At 56.8% G+C, this 19,779-nt stretch overlaps 1 protein-coding gene across 1 annotated transcript; it reads left to right on the top strand.

Annotated features, from left to right (window-relative positions):
• The first annotated feature begins 459 nt into the window (after positions 1–459).
• Positions 460–17,310, top strand: LOC116273605 (low-density lipoprotein receptor-related protein 5-like). The gene is made up of 3 exons (XM_031662749.1): positions 460–730; positions 13,297–13,693; positions 16,411–17,310. Exons 1-3 carry the CDS (start codon positions 514–516, stop codon positions 16,790–16,792), a joined length of 996 nt encoding a protein of 331 aa, XP_031518609.1. The 5' UTR covers positions 460–513; the 3' UTR covers positions 16,793–17,310.
• The last annotated feature ends 2,469 nt before the right edge of the window (positions 17,311–19,779 follow it).

Here is a 19,779-nt window from a genome sequence, read left to right as displayed (position 1 = left end):
AGGAGGTGTGGTGTCAGGCAGACCCGGGATCGTAGTGGCGAGGAGGTGCGGCGTCAGGCAGACCCGGGACCGTGGTGGCGAGGAGGTGCGGTGTCAGGCAGACCCGGGACTTGGAGCACCTAGTTCCACTTGCGGGCCAGCTTTCTATTTTTTGTCATCGTATTGGGACCTTAGGAAGGTGACTTAGCCTCTCTGAGCTTCAGTTTCTCCATTGGTAGAAAGGGGGTGATTATACTCCCCCATCCATGGGGTTTGGAGGAAGGCTGTGTGGGTCGTGCTGAGCAGCGCAATGATGCAGGCCGTCTGGGTCAGTGCCGAGGGAGTGAGTCCTCCTTCGGAGGTTGTAATCAGAAGTCGCCTCCAAGGCTGGGTGCTGCCAGGGGAGCTGAGGAGGGGTGAAGGGGCAATGGGGAGAACGGCTCACATGGCTGGCGGGCAACCTGGGGAGGACAGAGTGGGGTGTGCTGGGCGCTCCAGGCATGTGGCTCCCTTTCCTGTGGGGCGAAGGCCAGCATGGGGGCAGGGCCTGGCCGTGTCAGAAACACTCAGACTCTTATGACACATCTGGAGTCCCCGGCCCCACCCCAAACCACCCAGCCCACGAGAAGGAACGGGGTGGTCAGGTGGGGCCAGATCTGCGAGTTCCCCAGGGAGGGCCGTGTGTGGCAGGTTGTGGGGGGCAGCGCTGGCACGGCCGGAAACATCTCGGGGTTTGAAGCCAGAGCCTCAGGTGAGACTCGAGGGTCCCTAGGACTCCCTCCAGGTTGTCTGACCGTTTATCTTTCATGGAGTTACAGGCAAAGATATTTCTGTGATGTCTTGAATTCTGCTTTTTCCTGATTTTGAGTAAAGGAAAGCCACCCGGGTGGGGGGAGTCGGATGCCTTCCCCAAGGAAGGGGCTGAGAGGGTGGTCACGCCAGGACCCCAAAGGACGGGGAGCAGCGTTCCCAGGGGCACACAGGCAGCCTCCAAGAGGTGAGGATGCGTGGGGGGGGAGTCCCTGCACTGCTGTGTGCCTTCAGGGCAGCACTGTTTGCGTGGCCTCTGAGTTGCAGGGTGACCGCCGGCCCTGGGCTGTCTGTGTCCTGGCTCCCTCGCCCCTCCTGAAGTGACCCCCATGAGACAGGGCAGGTATGTCCTGCGAGCAGCCCTCTGCCACCCAGCTCTGTGGGACCACGGCGGCTGCGATTCTGCTCTCTGCAGCTCAGAGTTACTCTCCTCCCTGGCAGTGGAGTGCAGAGCCTGGGCCTCCCGGCCTCCCCACCCCCTCCACACAGCCCCGGGACCGAGGCAGCAGCTGGCTTTGGTTTCTGCCATGTTTTTCCAATTATGTGGAATGAGCTAAAAACAGCAGGAGTGGGGCCTTATTTGGGAGTTGCCACCACCGTCCTTGGAAGCTGCTGTCCCTCACGGCCACCCCTCTAGCCCCATCCTCTGTGGAACGTGCCCCTGTTGCTTTGACTTTCGTCGCCCGCACATGCCTCCTGCTTGGGGGCCTTTGGGCAGTGGGCTTAGCGGCGTGCGCCCTGCCACTCGGGTCACACATGCCCAGGCCGGCGGCTCTCGGGGCCGTGTCCAGAGGGTGGCCAGGCAGGGCTCCCGGCAGCGCCCAGATGAGGCTGGGGTGCGGCTTGGGGATTTGCGGGCTGCCGGCCACAGCTCACCCAGACAGAGTTTTAACAGATGTTCGTCTGTCAGAGACAGGAAACAAAAAGAAGTCAGGGATGGAGTGGGGGCGGCGGGAGGAACAGAGGGGGCCACTGTGGAGTCTGACAGGCAGACTGACAGCTGGAGCCGACGGCAAAGCCCCTCACGTCCATCCGTCTGTCCGGGCGGATTAGCCCAGGGAGCAGGGCCCGCTCAGCTCGGGGCCGAATAACGGGCGTTTGTTCCCAGAGTCTGGCTGTCCTGTCACTTATCAGGGAAGTAGGTCAAAGGGAAAAAAGAAAGGAGGTCCTGAGGGGCCGAGTCTGCCGCTGCCGGGTGGTGATTGGCGTTGACTTTGCAAACAGAAGGCAGCTGCTGTTCTCAGCCATGGACCGTGAATTTTTAATAGCAAGAAAATCAGCTCGCACGGTTCAGGAAGTTGTGGAAGAAGCCTGAGTGCTAACTTTATTTTTTTAATTGAGGTATAACTTGCAGGCAATAAAACGCACACATTTTAACGTGTACATTTGGATTAACTTTGACAGCTGCGTATGTCTGCATGACTGCTACCCGGTCCAGACGAGAACATTTCCGCCACTGGGAAAGCTCCCGGTGCCCCTTTGCTGTCCTCAACCCTCGCCCCCTCCACCACTCTCCTGACTTCTATCACTGTGGATTAGCGTTGCCTGTTCCAGAACTAAATGGAAATAGAACCACGCAGCTGTGCTTTTCTGCTTTTTGGCCTGAATACTCACTTTCAGGGCTGATGCAAGAGGAGAGGGGCGCACCATATTCCTAGAGAACGCTGTCACTGTGGGGCGGGGGCACAGGTGAATGGCACCTCTTGGGTGGGTGAACTCTGTGGGCGCCCTTTCCACAGGCTCAGAGTTAGACTGTGGTCACTCCGGCCACTGGTTTTGTACCCTGCAGCCTCTTCCGTGTCCCCCTTGTGACTGCAGCATAAGCCCAGCTCTGTGCTGACCCCAGACCACCTCCGCAACTCCAGCAGCTTCCCTTTATCTTCAGAGGCGAGTTTTGTGCTTGCAGGGTGCAGGCCCTGGTGGGACCCCCATGTTGCACAGACAAAGCCCCTGTGTGGCTGTGGGCACTCCTTGCCCTTTCTGCATTTGATGATGACTCCTTGTTTGGTTTCACTGACCGTGCCCTGTGCCTCTGCCCTCCCTGCCTAGTTCCGTGTGCCCTGAGGTCAGTGATAGAAGACACAGCCCCGGGCCCCTGTCAGGTGTCAGGTGTGCTGAGCTGACACCTCGGCCGCCACTCACCTGCAGAGAGACACTAGAAGTCTCCGACTCCCTTCCTGGCCCCCACTCTGTTTTTCTACGTTTTACTGCCTATTGCAATGGAAATGCATGGTTTGCCTCTCCCTGCGCACATCCGAGTGTGGACCTCCCTGCCCCTGCTCGTGCTGTGCCCGCCACCCGGAGCACCCTTCCCCTGCCCCCTGCCACAGCACCCCTCCATCCAGACCCCGCTCCTGCACATGGCTCCTCTGCCCACGCCCAGCCCTCTGAGAGTGTGGCAGGTGCACTCCCTAGAGCAGAGCTGGCTTCTTCCTCTTCCTGTGTCCCACGGGACCAACACCAGGACCCAGGAAACAGGCTGGGAGAGTTCAGTAACACCTTCAAGAGTGTTTAAGAGCTGAGGTTCTTTGGTCTTCAGTGGAGCTAGCAATGACTTTCCGACTTTGTCAAGAGAAGCCCCCCGTCTCCGTGCCAACTCTGGGGACGTGATTGAATAGAAATCAGAACATCTGAGTTCCAGCCTCAGCCCTCTGCTGTGTGGCTGTGAAATGCAGGCCCCGTGCGCCTTGCTGACCTGGGAGTGTCGAAAGGACGGTGTCTGGGAAAGGATTTATAAATTGTAGAGCGCCCTGCACTTGTGTTAGATGGGGCCGCGTGGACTACTGATAGTCAGCTGTCTTCCATCACTCGGGGCAGTGGTATTGTCACATGGTTCCATTCTAATCCGTTATTTTGGCCACTACCACTGAGGCGGAGTGGGTGACGGAAGTAATGTTTCTTGGGGACTAGTGCAGCTGTCATGGTCCTGAGTTCTATACCTGGGCACGCCTCCTGTGTGAGGTGTCATTCGTGGCCGGCGCTGCTGCTTTTTTTTTTTTTTTTTTTTTTTGAGATAGAGTCTTACTCTGTCACCCAGGCTGGGGTGCAGTGGTGTGATCTCGGCTCACTGCAACCTCTGCCTCCTGAGCTCAAGCGATTCTCCTGCCTTAGTGTCCTGAGTAGCTGGGACTATAGGTGTGTGCCATCACGCCCGGCTAATTTTTTCTATTTTTAGTACAGACAGGGTTTCACCGTATTAGCCAGGATGGTCTCGATCTCCTGACCATCTCGTGATCCACCCACCTTGGCCTCCCAAAGTGCTGGGATTACAGGCGTGAGTCACCATGCCTGGCCAGCCCTACTTCTTAAATGGGCCTGAGGCACGCAGTGCTGAGAACTCGCTGAGGTCTATGGAGGAAGGGCACAGATGGGATCTGGGCCTGGGCATCCTGACCGGTCCCCAAGGCCACCTCCACAGAGTTTCCAGGTACAGTGGGGTGGCCTTGCAGAGGGGCGCAGCTGTGCTTCAGGCTGGAGCCAGCTGCAGGGGCCACAGACAGGGTGTCGTTGGCAGTACAAGTGACCCCTGCTGTTCATTGAACACCTACTGTGTGCCTGGGTTCAGAAAGGCACCCTGTGCTGGCTTTTAAAGAGTAGAGCCTCCTGCCTAATGGGGGGAATGTGGCCTTTTTCATTTAAGTCACCAACTGTTTTATACATCCACGCCCCTAAATTCTTCAGTTTTAGGCAAAGATGAGAGGGCTGCCCAGGCTTCATTTGCCCAACGATGCCACATTTCGCTTGTGAGGCTGTGTTCCCTCACCAGGGTCCCCAGCAAGGGGCTGCAAGTGTTTAATAACACAGGGAGGGCTGGCGTGGTCACTCACGCCTGTCATCCCAGCACTTTGGGAGGCTGAGGTGGGTGGATCACCTGAGGTCAGGAGTTCGAGACCAGCCTGGCCAACATGGTGAAATCCCGTCCCTACTAAAAATACAAAAATTAGCTGGGTGTGGTAGCAGGCGCCTGTAGTCCCAACTACTTGGGAGGCTGAGGCAGGAGAATTGCTTGAATCTGAGAGACAGAGGTTGCAGTGAGCCAAGATCACACCACTGTACTCCAGCCTGGGCGGCAGAGCAAGACTCTCTCTCAAAAACACCACCACCACCCACAAGGAGGGTCTGTGTCCTGGAGCCTGGCCTCAGGCATATCCCACCTCGCTGGGGCCTGGCCTCGGGCATATCCCACCTCGCTGGGGCCTGGCCTCGGGCATGTCCCACCTCGCTGGGGCCCATTTCCCCTTGAGTCTGACATGTGCGAAGCAGGTCACGTTGCTCACTCAGGGTCATTCAGTGACAAGATGGGGCTGGGAGCCAGAGTCAGGTCTGTCTGCGGAGGGAGCAGACACACAGCCCATCGGATGGCACTGCCTGCCTGGGAGTGGCCACGCAGCTGTGGGCCTGAGGTTGTGGTGGGGCGTGGAGGCAGAGGCAGGCAGTGGGGGGCCACAGGAGGTGCTGGCTGGCACCAGGGGATGGGGAGGAGGGGACCCGCCTGCAGGCCCCTTCCCAAGGCCATCTCTGACTTGGTGCTCTGGCTGCCCTGACCCTAGGCAGAGCAGCGACTTCCCTGTTTTAGAGCTGAGCAGATGGAGCCGCTGACTGCAGGCCAGGGTGTCTGCCGGCTGCTCCTGGTGGGCCACAGCCTCTCCGCGCTCGCTGGAAGACCCCAGGCACCGTGCAGGTGACAGCAGCCGGCCTCAGGTTCCAGCAGAGCCAGCATCGGGCCCAGCCACTTCCCTTGTGCTCTGTCAAAAGTGACCCTGTGGTCACTTGGCGCAGGTTCCCGGGTCAAGGTGCTGGGCTGTGGTCGCAGCATTTGCCCCACCCCTTACCCCTGGGGGCAGCGGAGAAACTTAATCAATTGCTAAAAACCAAAAATAATCTGGCCTCCTGCCAGCTGGAAAGCCACTGCGGCCAGGCTGTTTATGGCCTTGGGATCTGCAGAGTGGACAGTGGCCTGCACTGTGACCCTGTTTACCCCACGTGCCCCAGGCCCAGGAGATGGCTAAAGCCCTCTGCCTCCCGTAAGGGCCCCTGAGAAGGAGGCCCTGGAGCTGGGAGCAGAGCTGGGGTTGGGCATCCGGGCAGCAGAGGCTGATTCTCAGCTTTCCCCGGATCTCAGTTTTGTGCCGCCTGTGTGAAAAGAAGCTGGGAGAACAGAGCTGTCCTGGGGTGGTGCCGGCTGTGGCGGCAGGCCTGCGGTGGGAGCCTCCGGGGGGCACTGGACCTTTCCTGGGTGGCCTGTGGCCTGGGAGCTGCACTTGGTTTGGTGCAGGAAGGTTGTGTCATCCACTCTGTCTGCAGGGATGGCTGGGGCCCTGCGGCTGGGTGATGAGGTGGGATGGAGGTGTCCGGGGCTGCCCTGCCTCTTTTTGCCAAAATAACAAAAATTATCTTGTTTGTTGTGGAAAAAAAACTATTTTCCCACATTGGGGCGTGGAGGGTATTAACTGTGATGACCTTCTGAGTTCTTGCACACTGGGGACCTGTTGGCAGGGTCTCCTTCTGGCTCTGGCGGGGGTGGCTCAGGCCACTGGATGACCATGTGCTGGCCAGATAGTTCCTGGGGCTGCAGGTGGCTTATTTCGCCCCATCCCACTCATATCCTGTCATTCTTCCCGTCAATCAGCACATCTCAGACCCTGGAAACCGAATGAGCCTGGGGTGTCAGTACCCACACCCCGAGGCAATTTGGTGGCGGGGTAGGTGGCTCGTTCCCCCACATTGCCCCAGGAAGAGGGCCTGGTCCCCAGCATCCCGACCCATCTCCCTTGGAGACGGAGAGCCTCTAAGGATAAACCCATTCACCCGTATTTCAGAGGCTTTTTTCTTTCCTCGTATGAAATAACCTTTATACATTCACTGTAGCAAGGAAAACATTATAAAAAATAGTGAAGAAAATAGATATTACCCATAATTTTGCCACCCAGAGTTAGCTGTGTCTATGTGTCTTGTGCACTTTTTTTCTGTTTACGTATCAAAATCGACTTTTAGGGTCAGATGCAGTGGCTCACGCCTGTAATTCCAGCACTTTGGGAGGCTGGAGGCGGGGTGTGGATCACTCAAGGTTGGGAGTTCAAGACCAGCCTGGCCAACATGGCAAAACTCCATCTCTACTAAAAATAAAAAATTAGCCAGGTGTGGTGGTGGGTGCCTGTAATCCCAGCTACTCAGGAGGCTGAAGCAGGAGAATCGCTTGAACCCAGGAGGCAGAGGTTGCAGTGAGTCAAGATCACGCCACTGCACTCCAGCCTGGCAACAGAGCGAGACTCTGTCTCAAAAAAAAAAAAAAAAAAAATTAATTAATTAATTAATAAAATAAATATATAAATTGAGTTTTAGGAGATTCATTCAAACTGTGTGTAATGTGTCTGATATTTTTTCATTTGTCGTTCGTGCAAATTCCTACCTCATTAACTCTTCTCCAGAGCATGCTGTTTTGTGCCTGTGTCATCACCCATCACGTTGAATGCCCTTGTTTAGATAAAATAAGTAAATTTTATTCAAAAATATTTGGGGACGTTTTGGTTGTCTCCAGGTTCTTGGCCTTGAGTCTTGCTGTCCTAATGCAGCCATGGTGGTGTCTGGATGCATGAATCTCCATGCGTTCCAACTGCCGCTTCCGCCTGTGTTCTTAGAGAGGAAGTGCTGGGGTCAGCGGCTCCCAGGCTGCTGACCAGGAAGCCTGCGGTGCTCTACAGCCCTTCTGGAAGCGGGAGATGCCCCCACTTAAATGTCCAACAAGCCTTTCCACCTCACCAGCAACTCTGGGCGGCTCCCTTCTATTTGCAGATGACTGAGAAGTTACTGTTTTCCACGTTTACTGACTGCTCTTTTTCCCGTTAATTTGTGTTTATAGTCTTTGCTCATTTATTGCTCAGGTTTTGGTGTTGTCCCTATTGACTTCTATGCCTTTTAATTTTTTTTTTTTTTTTTTTTGAGACGGAGTCTCGCGCTGTCGCCCAGGCTGGAGTGCAGTGGCGCGATCTCGGCTCACTGCAAGCTCCGCCTCCCGGGTTCACGCCATTCTCCTGCCTCAGCCTCCTGAGTAGCTGGGACTACAGGCGCCCACCAGCGCGCCCGGCTAATTTTTTGTATTTTTAGTAGAGACGGGGTTTCACTGTGGTCTCGATCTCCTGACCTTGTGATCCACCCGCCTCGGCCTCCCAAAGTGCTGGGATTACAGGCGTGAGCCACCGCGCCCGGCCGCCTTTTAATTTTTTAAGCAACCTTAATAGACGTCATTTTTTTAGAGCGCTTTTAAGTTTACAGAAAAATCAAGGGACAAGTACAGAGAGTTCCTTCCTCCCGCTCTCCTCTTCCCCTTTTCCCCACCTGCCCTCCTTCCCCCATTGTAATTTTCTCTCTGATATTATAAAAGTCACACATGGTTGGGCGTGGTGGCTCACGCCTGTAATCCTAGCACATTGGGAGGCAGAGGCAGGCAGATCACTTGAGGTCAGGAGTTCGAAACCAGCCTGGCCAACATGGTGAAACCCCGCCTCTACTAAAACTACAAAAAATTAGCCAGGTGTGGTGGCGGGCACCTGTAATCCCAGCTGCTCGGGAGGCTGAGGCAGGAGAATTGCTTGACTTGGGAGGCAGAGGTTGCAGTGAGCCGAGATCGCGCCACTGCACTCCAGCCTGGGCAATAAGAGTGAAGCTCCATCTCAAAAACAAAGTCACACACGCTTCTTGAATGAGGGTCATTTGGCCGAGGGGCCAGTTGGAACAGGCTGTGAGCTCGGAATGCTTTTTACATATTTACATGGTTGAGAAGAAAATCGGGAGAATAATGTTTTGGGACATGGGGAAATGACATGAAACTCACATTTCAGTGTCCATAAATGAAGTTTTGTTTGCTCCCAGCTGTGTGGACTGAGGCAGACTGCCTTCCCACAGCTGCGGCAGAGCTGAGGAGGTGGGAAGGAGACCGTGCAGGCCGCAGCACCGAATATATTTGCTCTCCGGCCCTTCCCAGAGTGCTTGCTGACCTCTGTCCGACAGCTCGAAGGAAGGATAGGACCCGTCCGACGATAACCACTGTTGACATTTGAGCGCGTTTCCTTCCCGGTTTTTGTGTGAGAGTGGCAGTCTGTTTGCTTTTGTGGTTGGGATCTGCTGCACGCACGGCGGGCTGTTTGCATGAGGCTTCCTGGAGGACAGGGCTGGGTCAGAGCTGGACGCAGTGGGGCGTGTCCTGCACGCAGTGGGGCCTCAGAAGAGAGCTGTAGCGGGCGGGGCAACGCCAACGCTAGTGGGTGCCAGGCCTCCACACTCAGATCAGCCCTGGCGACAGGTTTGGGCCACCCTTTGTCCGGCCTCCCTGCAGTGGCCCAGGCCATCCCCTCTGCCTGGCACACTTGCCTCTGGCCTTCCGCTGAAGCGCTCCTATTACCGTCTGCTCACCGCTGGGTACGCTGAATTGTGTCCCTCAAGGAGATATGCTGAAGGTCTAACCCCAGGAACCTGTGTATGTGACCTAGCTTGGAAACAGGGTCTTGGCAGATGTAATCAAGCAAGGATGAGGTCACCCTGGAGTAGGGGGCCTCTATCCACGGTGCTGGTGTCCTCATGAGAGCAGGAGAGCAGACACTGACACTCAGGGGTGAAGGCTGCGTGGAGGCAGAGCAGGGCTTAGTGTGATGGAGGCCACGAGCCAAGGAACTCCAAGTATTTCCTGCAACACCAGAAGCTGGGAGAGGCCAGGAAGGATCCTCCCCTGGAGTCTTCAGAGGGAGTCTGTCGCTGCAGACAGCTTGACTTTTGACGTTGGGGGTGCGTGCCTTGGTGGGGGCGGTGGGGGGGTACATTTCTGATGTTAGAAGCCACCTGGTTGGCGGCAGTGTGTCACAGCAGCCCCTCGCAGGTCCTGCATGTCCATGTGGTCAGGGACAGAGGTGAGCAGGGATGGATGGTGCTGAGCTGGACATGTCCATGACATCGGGCCATCTCTTGGGACTACTTTTTTGTTTTGAGGACCAGGCTGCCTACTAGGAAGCTGTGCCCTGCCTGGCCCTTGCCCCAAGCTCCTGCCCTGAGCTTGGCCTCACGGAAGGGATGTCGTCCTTCTCTCCTGCCTGCGTGCCGGGAGGAAGGGGAGAGGTCAGGAGCCCGCCTGGAGGAGGCTCGGGTGCGGGGAAGGTTTCACTCTCAGGCAACGTTGTGGGGCTGGCTATTTGTTTAAACAACCCCAGAGAAAACCATTTGGCCAAACTGTTAGTTTCTAAACAATTTACTTCCTTGGTGTTTAAATAAACTCCTACCTAGGCTCTGTAGCTGGTCCCAGGGAAGGAGTTGGCCTCTCTTCTTTATAGCCCGGCACAGTCCCCTGCACCTGCCCCTCCCAACCCCAGGTCTGCTTCCCCGTGGCCATGGCTGCTGCTCGGACCTCTCTACACACAGAACCTCCTGGAGGCCAGCTGTGGGCACCAGCCTTGGCAGGCATCTGGCAGAGCCCAGGCTGCTAGCGCTCTCTCTGCAGCTGCTCCCTGCTGGCCTAGCTGGACAGAGTCCCCACCACCACCAGGGTCACCTCTGTGCTGGTCACAGCTCACTCAGAGCTTCAAGCAAATGGGTTGGGTCCTGCCTCTCTCCCAGCTGTCTCCATGAAGTGGAGTCTCTGGTCCCCTCCAAGTTATAGCTAGACAGGGACTCGGACACTGCCAAGTCCCCAGAGGTTTCGGTCTCAGATTCTCCCTGCTCATCGCCTGGATGTAGTGCCGCTGTGGGCGTCGGGCTGTGCTGGGGGCCGTGGAGAGCAGGGGGCTTGCGCCAGGACCCCAGTGAGCCAGTGGGGGCGGTGCCCTCGTCATGGGGTAGACTGGGGGTGCGGGGCGGCCATCCACTGGGGTGTGGGGAGGAATGGCTTCCCTGAGGAGGTGGCGGTGCCATGTGACCTGGGCCTTGAAGGACAGGTCCATTGTCAACAGAACATTTTGGGAGTGGAGCCTAGGGAGAGAAAATTTACTGAAATTGAGAGATTCCCCCTCCCCCTACCAATATACACCGAATCAGATGCCTCTGACCAGATCTGAATTTGGCTCTCAGATATTTACATTGTAGCTGGGCATTTAGGGTACCTTCCAAGTGCTGCCTCCACCTCACTGTCCCCAGCCTGCCTGCCTCAGTTTCCCCAGCCCTGGGCCTGTGTCGCTGTCACCATCACCTGGGCGCCCTCTAGTGGTGGAATCAGATTATACATTCCGGGGCTTGGAGCAGGAGTCAGGAGGGGCTCCTGTCCTTCCTCGAAACGTTGGACGGCTGGAACAGTCTCTGCATTCCTCCTGGCAAGAGCCAGAGCCTGGGCGCAGGGGACCATCTGTTGTTTGAAGGCTGCAGCCTGGCAGGGCACTCGAGAGACCTGGCAGTTGGCTGCAGGGCCAGGTCTAGGGGCAAGGGCATGAGGGAGGCTCTGGGCTGGTTTAGCCTCGAGCCCCTTTTCAGATTGTGACCCGGGCCCTTGTGCAGGGTCGTGGCCACAGGACACTGGGAGGGGTCTCTGACCCTGACCTTCTTGGCTCTGCATCCTTGAGACCAGAAAGGTTTGGAACAAATGAGTAGATGATGCCCTAACTCGGGGAGGGAGCCACATCCTGACCCCAGCAGCATTGGCAGGATCTGTGTCGGGATGATAGGGCACCCTGGGGGCCCCAGTGTGCATGGGTCTCCACTTGTAATTTCTGCAGGAAGCTCTGATAAATCCCAACCGGGGGTCCTAGGACACAATCAGAAATGCTGGCGCTGCTGTGTGTGGAGCCTCGGGCCATGGGGGTCAGAAGCATGTGGAGGGTGGGCCACGGGGGTTCAGAAGAGAATCTTGTAATCCGCCCGACCTGCAAACTGAGAATCCCACTGGAGGGCCATGGCTGAAAGGTCGGGGGGTCTCCATGCATCCTGTGGAGTGGGTGGTGAGGGATCCTTGGGTTTGCATGCCGCTGGGCCTGAGTGGCAGGACCCCGTCCACAGCTGATCCCTGGGCCATGCTGCTCAGATGCTCTTGGAGTGTTGCTGTGGTCCCCGAGGGAGTCTGAGTTGAGCTTCTCTCATGCCGGTCATATGCTGTCAGGCCACGCTGGTGAGTTAGGCAGGGCACAGATGCCCGGAGCAGAAAGAACTTTCCTTGGGGATTTCACACATGCAAATCTTGAGGGCTGGCAAATCCTGCCCTCAGCCAGAGTGGGGGCTTTTCTTTGAGACCAGAATCACCTGAGCATCCTCCTGTCCCCAGCTGTGTCCAGCCTGTCTGCAGGGACATCCTGAGAGGACCAGGTTCTCCTCTCATCCACCTGCCTAAGTGCCACTCTGAACCCTGCCCACCCGTGCCATGGAGGGGCTTGACCTCAAGCTGCTCCGCCAGCAGCAGGCCTGGCCCCGGGGTGCAGCAGAGGCCCAGGTGGCTGTGGGGTGGGTGTTTCGTGGCGTGGTTCTGAAACTTAGTTGGAAGTGCACGGATAGTGCTTTGGCTGTTCTCTGTGGGACCCTATTTAGAAACCAGGTCTGAGTTACTGGGGGTCATCGCTATGTTCCGATGGCCCAGCTGTGTGGAGGCCACGGTGGAGCCCCCTGCAAGGAGCCAGGGCCCTGGGTCGAGCCGTGACCAGAACGCATGCCCCGGAGATGTTTCTCGTCTCGCTCCTGTGTTGCCTGGTGTGTCAAGTGGTCACGAAACTGTGTTAACTCTTGGTGTTCCTGACAGTGCCTCCAGGTCTCAGGCCTCAGAACCAGGCTTTCCCTTCATCTCGGTGGCCCGGGAGCATCTGGGCAATGAGTAAAGAGGGTGATTCACTTGACAGGTGCATCTGGTCCTGCCTAGGAGCCCCTGGTGTGATCCTGGGGCTTGAAGCTGCCCTCGGGTGGTGGAGGGGAGGGAGAGATGAAGTGGCATCGAGCTGGGGAAGAAGGGTGAGCCCTGCAAGGCGGGCACGCTGGGGACACTGAGCAGTGTGGCCCACAGGCGGGTCTGCCCTGCAAGGCGGGCACGCTGGGGACACTGAGCAGTGTGGCCCACAGGCGGGTCTGCCCTGCAAGATGGGCATGCTAGGGACACTGAGCAGCGTGGCCCACAAGTGGGTCTGCCCTGCAAGGTGGGCATGCTGAGCAGCATGGCCAGCAGGTCGTACCCGGCGGGATTTGTGGTTGGGGCTGGTTTGTGGCCAGGAGAGGGGCTGGGAGGAGACAAGGGGGACTGTGAGGCAGCTCCCACCCAGTGGTTGAAGCCCGATGGCCTGGCTGTGTGGCTCTCAGCTGGGTGCATAACCTCTCTGTGCCTCAGTTTTCTCATCTGTAAAGTAAGGAAACAAACAGTGCCAGCCTCCCAGAGCTGTCATGAGGATGAACGAGTGACCATGTAGCATGGGCTGGGTGCGTGTCACCTAATATCACCAGCCTTTGCAAGGAGAGCCCTGGGGGCCTGGCTGAGTCTTCCCTTGCCCGGCCCACCCCAGGCCTAGTCTTGTGCCTGCTGCAGGCCCTTGACCCCTGACCCCACTGCACCTGTCTCCACAGGAGCCGAGGAGGTGCTGCTGCTGGCCCGGCGGACAGACCTACGGAGGATCTCGCTGGACACGCCGGACTTCACCGACATTGTGCTGCAGGTGGATGACATCCGGCATGCCATTGCCATCGACTACGACCCGCTGGAGGGCTACGTCTACTGGACGGATGACGAGGTGCGGGCCATCCGCAGGGCGTACCTGGATGGGTCTGGGGCGCAGACGCTGGTCAACACCGAGATCAATGACCCCGATGGCATCGCAGTTGACTGGGTGGCCCGAAACCTCTACTGGACCGACACGGGCACGGACCGCATCGAGGTGACACGCCTTAACGGCACCTCCCGCAAGATCCTGGTATCAGAGGACCTGGACGAGCCCCGAGCCATTGCACTGCACCCCGTGATGGGGTAAGACGGGCGGGGACTGGGGCCTGGAGCCTGGGCCAGGCCAAGCACAGGCGAGAGGGAGATTGACCGGGACCCGTCATTCTGGAGCATTGTCTTGCATCAGAACCCGGAGGAGAGCTTGTTAAAACACTGGCAGCTGGGCCCCCCGCCCAAAGTGGTGATTCAGGAGCTCCAGGGCGGGGCTGAGGACTTGGGTTTCTAACAAGCACCCCAGTGGTCCAGTGCTGCTGCTGGGTCCATGCATAGAAAGCCCTGGAGACCTGGAGTGAGCTCTTTGTTCCCCAGCTTTAGTTTCCTCATCTGTAGAATGGAACGGTCCACCTGGGTGATTTCCAGGATGACAGTAGTGACAGTAAGGGCAGCCTCTGTGACACTGACCACAATACAGGCCAGGCCTCTTTTTTTTTTTTGAGATGGAGTCTCACTCTGTCATCCAGGCTGGAGTGCAGTGGCGTGATCTCAGCTCACTGCAACCTCTGCCTGCTGGGCTCAAGTGATTCTCCTGCCTCAGCCTCCTGAGTAGCTAGGATTACAGGCGCCTGCCACTGTGCTCAGCTAATTTTTGTATTTTTGGTAGAGACGGGGTTTCACCATGTTGGCCAGTCTGGTCTCAAACTCCTGACCTCAGGTGACCCACCTGCCTCAGCCTCCCAAAGTGCTGGGATTACAGGCGTGAGCCACCATGCCCGGTCAAGCCAGGCCTCTTTTAACACTTTGCACATCGTCAGTCTTTTCATTCAGGGGGGTAGGTACAGTTGTACAGTTGAGGACACTGAAGCCCAGGGAGGCTCAGGGACTTGCCCAGGGTCACACAGCAGGAGGTGGCAGGTGTGGGGCTGGGCCTGGCAGCGTGGCTCCAGCTTTGTAGCATAGAAGTCTGTGAAAGCAGAGAGCTTGTCGGTCGGTAGGGGAGCCTTTCTGAGACCCGCCCCAGCGGCTCAAAGGGTAGTAGCCAGGGGCCTTCCCGGGAGTTCATAACCCGGAACACTGAACGGGAAAACCCTGATGGAGGAGGCGCACTGGAGCTGGGGGTGCCGATGGGACATCCCAGAGGAGCTGGGAGGTCAGTAGCAGTGCTTCCTTCCATGGAGCACTTAGTGGGAGCCAGCTGTGTTTCCAAGCTCATGGCCCTGGGACCTGAAGCTCAGAAGGTGAAGGAACTTGCCCAGGGTGCCCATCGGGCAGTGGCAGGCAGAGGATTTGCAGGCTGTGGAGCCTGTGCTCGTGGCCTGGCCCTGGGGGTTGCGAGCGTGCTGGCCAGGGAGCTTTTCCTGCAAGTGGACTGGTGTCTAGAAGCCAGCATGTCAGGCAGCAGGCAGCGGGAGCACAGCAGGCAGCGGGAGCACAGCAGGCAGCGGGAGCACAGCAGGCAGCCGGAGCACAGCAGGCAGCGGGAGCACAGCAGGCAGCGGGCAGGGCTCGAGCAGCCCTCTGTGGACCCTGGGGCACGGCAGCATGTGGGCGAGGGCTGCTCCATGTCAGTGGCTGAAGGGCTGGGTTGTGTCCCGACGAGGGCGAATGAGGGTAGGAAGTGGGGCCCCCTGGGGCTTTAGCAGGAGGAGGCACAAAAACTGGTTGCCAGCCACAGTGAAGGGAACCTGGCCCTGAGGTCAGGAGCTTGGTCAGGTCACTGCCTCCATGGGCCTCGGTGTCCCCATCTGTGAAAGAGGAAGGGATGGGGAAGCCGATGCCAAGGTCCCTCCTAGCCCTGGTTTCATGAGTCTGAGGATCCCAGGGATATGGGCTTGGCAGTCTGACGTGTAAGGTTGTGGGGTCCAGGGAGAGGCACCGAGCTGGAAACAGGAGGCAGAGGGGCTGGCCGGCTGGGTCAGACACAGCCAAAGCAGAGGCTGTGACCTGGGACCCCAGAATCTCCACCCCTGAGCTACCACCCCAGGATCTGGGTTCCCTCCTTGGGGGGCCCCAGGGAACAAGTCACCTGTCCGTTGCACAGGGGAGCCCTTCAGCTATGTGCAGGAGGTTCCGCTCTGCCCCTTCCTCCTCTGGGTGCTCAGCTCCTCCCCTCCAGTCCACCAGTCAGACGTGAGGCTGTCCCAGACCCTGGGCAGGGTCGTTTCTGTCCACTGACCTTCGGAATGGGAGATGAGCTCCTGGCTCCTGAGAGTCCAAGGGCTGGTGCGGTGAAACCTGCGCAGGGTGGCAGTGGGCATCCCTGTCCCAGGGGACCCTCCAGAGGCTCTGATCACTGGGCTTGCCCCTGGCATGCTCAGTCCTCCAGCACTTACTGACACCAGCATCTACCAACACCAACATTTATAAACACCGACATTGACCAACGCTGACATTTACTGACACCGACATTTACCAACGCCAGCATCTACCAACACGCTTACCAATGCCAACATTTACCGATGCTGATGTTTACCGACACTCACATTTACTGACACCGACATCTACGACACCATTTACTGACACCGACATTTACCGACACCGACATTTACCGACACTCACGTTTACCGACACCTACATCTACTGACACCGACATTTACCAACACTGACATTTACCGACACCAAATTTCCCAGCGCCGACATCCGACATTTACCGATGCAGACATTTACCAATGCCGATATTTACTGACACCAACATTTAGCCATGTGATGGGGACCAACTCGGGGACAGGCCTTGCTCTTGGCACTGGGGATGCCGCAGAGACCAGACGGACGCATGGAGACATGGACTTCTGCTTCTTTTCCAGCCTCATGTACTGGACAGACTGGGGAGAGAACCCTAAAATCGAGTGTGCCAATCTGGACGGGCAGGAGCGGCGTGTGCTGGTCAATGCCTCCCTTGGGTGGCCCAACGGCCTGGCCCTGGACCTGCAGGAGGGGAAGCTCTACTGGGGAGACGCCAAGACAGACAAGATTGAGGTGAGGCTCCCGTGGACATGTTTGATCCAAGAGGCCTGGCCCTGCCCAGCTGTCCCTGGGCTCCTGAGAGGCCAGGTCCGGCCACCCCCTGCAGCCAGACATACGTATTGGCGAGGCACTGATGGGTGCCTGTGCTCTGCTATTTGGCCAAATGGAATGCTTGAAAAAATAGTTACAATGCTTTCTGACAAAAACGCCTTGAGGGGGTAGCGCTACACAATGTCCTGTGGTTACGTTAAGATGTTATCATTGGGCTGGGCGCCTGTAGTCACAGCTACTTGGAGACTGAGATGGGAGGATCGCTGGAACACAAGAGTTTGAGGCCAGCCCAGGCAAAGGGGACACAGGAATCCTCTGCACTGCTTTTGCCACTTAGTGTGAGCCTTACACTATTTCACAGTACAAAATTAAGACAAGAATTAATCACACATCTACCACCCCACTTAAGACATAAAACATGGGTGTTGTTGAAGCCAGAGGCAGCCGCTGGCCTGAGTTTGGTGATTCGTTCCCAAGCAGTTGAAGACAGTTTTGGTCTTCCATGGATGTCTGTTGTCCCTGTGCTGGGTGCAGCCTCGCCCTGCCACCGTGGTCGGGTTTCAGTGACCTTGTCCAGTGGGCGTGCTTTGGCAGCTTGCTTTTTGCTCACCTGTGGAGCCTCTATTGAGCTTTTTGTTTGTTTGTTTTGTTTGATTGTTTGTTTTTGTTGTCTTTATTGTTGTTGTTACCCAGGCTGGAGTGCAATGGCATGATCTCGGCTCACTGCAACCTCCGCCTTCCGGGTTCTAGCGATTCTCCTGCCTCAGCCTCCTAAGTAGCTGGGATTACAGGCGCCCGCCACCACGCCTGGCTAATTTTTGTATTTTTAGTAGAGACGGGGTTTCACCGTGTCGGCCAGGCTGGTCTCGAACTCCTAGCCTCAAGTGATCCACCCGCCTCGGCCTCCCGAGTGCTGGGATAACAGGCGTGAGCCACCATGCCCGGCCTCTGTTGAGCATTTTTTTGAGGTGCTCTCAGTGCCAGTGATATGTTAGTTACATGTCACACCATTGTCATCCATTGAGGTGACATTGCTGCCTCTCCTCGGGGTGGACGCCTCCCTTTGTTTCCAGCAACTTCTGAAGGATTTTCCTGAGCCGCATCAGTCCTTGTTGACGTCACCATTGGGGTCACCTTTGCTCTCCTCAGGGCTCCCAGGGGAGGCCCGAACCAGGCAGCTTGCAGGGCAGGGCGGGATGGAGAACACGAGTGTGTGTCTGTGTTGTGGGATTTCAGACCCTGCTTCTTAGCAGGAGGAGCATCAGCACCCTCAGGGTGGGGAACCCAGGGATGGGGGAGGCTGAGTGGACGCCCCTCCCACGAAAACCCTAGCAGCTGCAGGTGTGGCCTGCTGGAGCTCCTTGTAAATGTTTTGTTTTTGGCAAGGCCCGTGTTTCCAGGCTGCTGAAGATGATTTGCCTTCACTCATCCCCTCTACCTGTGGGAGCAGGTCAGGGACTCACATGTCTGTGGCACACTGGGCCCGTGACCGGCGCTGTTCCGTGTACTGTGGCACACTGGGCCCGTGACTGGCGTTGTTCCGTGTACTGTGTGTGGCACACCGGACCTGTGACCGGCGCTGTTCTGTGTACGGTCACAGCAGTGGTTTTCTTGAGACAGGGTCTCGCTCACTTGCCCAGGCTGGAGTGCAGTGGCGTGATCACAGCTCACTGCAGCCTCCATCTCCCTGGGCTCAGGTGATCCTCCTGCCTCAGCCTCTGAGTAGCTGGGACTACAGACACACACCACCACACCCAGATAGTTTTTGTGTATTTTTTTTTTTTGTAGAGATGGGGTTTCGCCATGGTGCCCAAGCTGATCTCAAACTCCTGAGGCACAAACGATCTACCTGCCTCAGCCTCCCAAAGTGCTGGATGACAGGCATGAGCTGTCACTCCCAGCTCAATGATTTTCTTTATTGTGGTAAAATAAACGTAGCACAAAATTGATGATTTTAACCATTTTAAAGTGAACAGTTCAGGCTGGGCGCAGTGGCTCACACTTGTAATCCCAGTACTTTGGGAGGCTGAGGTGGGCAGATCACCTGAGGTCAGGAGTTCGAGACCAGCCTGGCCAACATGGTGAAACCCCATCTCTACTAAAACTACAAAAATTAGCTAGGCATGGTGGCAGGTGCCTGTAGTCCCAGTTACTTGGGAGGCTGAGGCAGGGGAATCGCTTGAACCCGGGAGGCAGAGGTTGCAGTGATCCGAGATCATGCCACTGCACTCCAGTGTGGGCGACAGAGCAAGACTCTTTCTTGAAAAAATAAATAAATAACAACGTTTTTAAAAGTGAACAATTCAGGGGCATTTAGTATGAGGACAATCTCTGTTTCTGTCTACTTCTAGAACACTTTCGTCTCCCCTGAAGGAAATCCCATGTCGGTCAGCACTCACACCCATTCTCCCCTCACTCTTAGCGTCTGTCAGCCACTAATCTACTGTCTGTCTCTGGGGATTCGCTTCTTCTGGACATTTTGTGTGACTAGAATCCTGCGATATGTGGCCCCTGTGTGTGGCTTCTTTCCGTAGCATCGTGTTTTCAAGATTCATCTCCACATTGTTGCACATTATCAGAACCTCATTCCTGACTGGGTGCAGTGGGTTAGGCCTGTAATCCTAACACTCTGGGAGGCCAAGGCAGGAGGATCACTTGAGGCCTGGAGTTTGAGACCAGCCTGGCCAGCATAGCAAGACCCCATCTACAAAAAAATTTTTAAAGTTAGCTGAACATGGTGGTGGGCACTTGTGGTCCCGGCTACCTGGGAGGCTGAGTTGGGAGGATTGCTTAAGACAGGAGGTCCAGGCTGCAGTGAGCTGTGATCGCAACACTGCACTCCAGCCTGGGCAGCAGAGCAAGACCCTTTCTTTTTTTTTTTTTTTTTTTTTTTTTTTTTTGTGAGACGGAGTCTCGCTCTGTTGCCCAGGCTGGAGTGCAGTGGCCGGATCTCAGCTCACTGCAAGCTCCGCCTCCCGGGTTTACGCCATTCTCCTGCCTCAGCCTCCCGAGTAGCTGGGACTACAGGCGCCCGCCACCTCGCCCGGCTAGTTTTTTGTATTTTTTTAGTAGAGACGGGGTTTCACCGTGTTAGCCAGGATGGTCTCGATCTCCTGACCTCGTGATCCGCCCGTCTCGGCCTCCCAAAGTGCTGGGAT

The sequence above is a fragment of the Papio anubis genome, unplaced genomic scaffold (genome assembly GCF_008728515.1).
Source record: "Papio anubis isolate 15944 unplaced genomic scaffold, Panubis1.0 scaffold945, whole genome shotgun sequence".
NCBI classification, from domain to species: Eukaryota; Metazoa; Chordata; class Mammalia; order Primates; family Cercopithecidae; genus Papio; species Papio anubis.
This window is presented reverse-complemented; position numbering and strand designations above follow the sequence as displayed.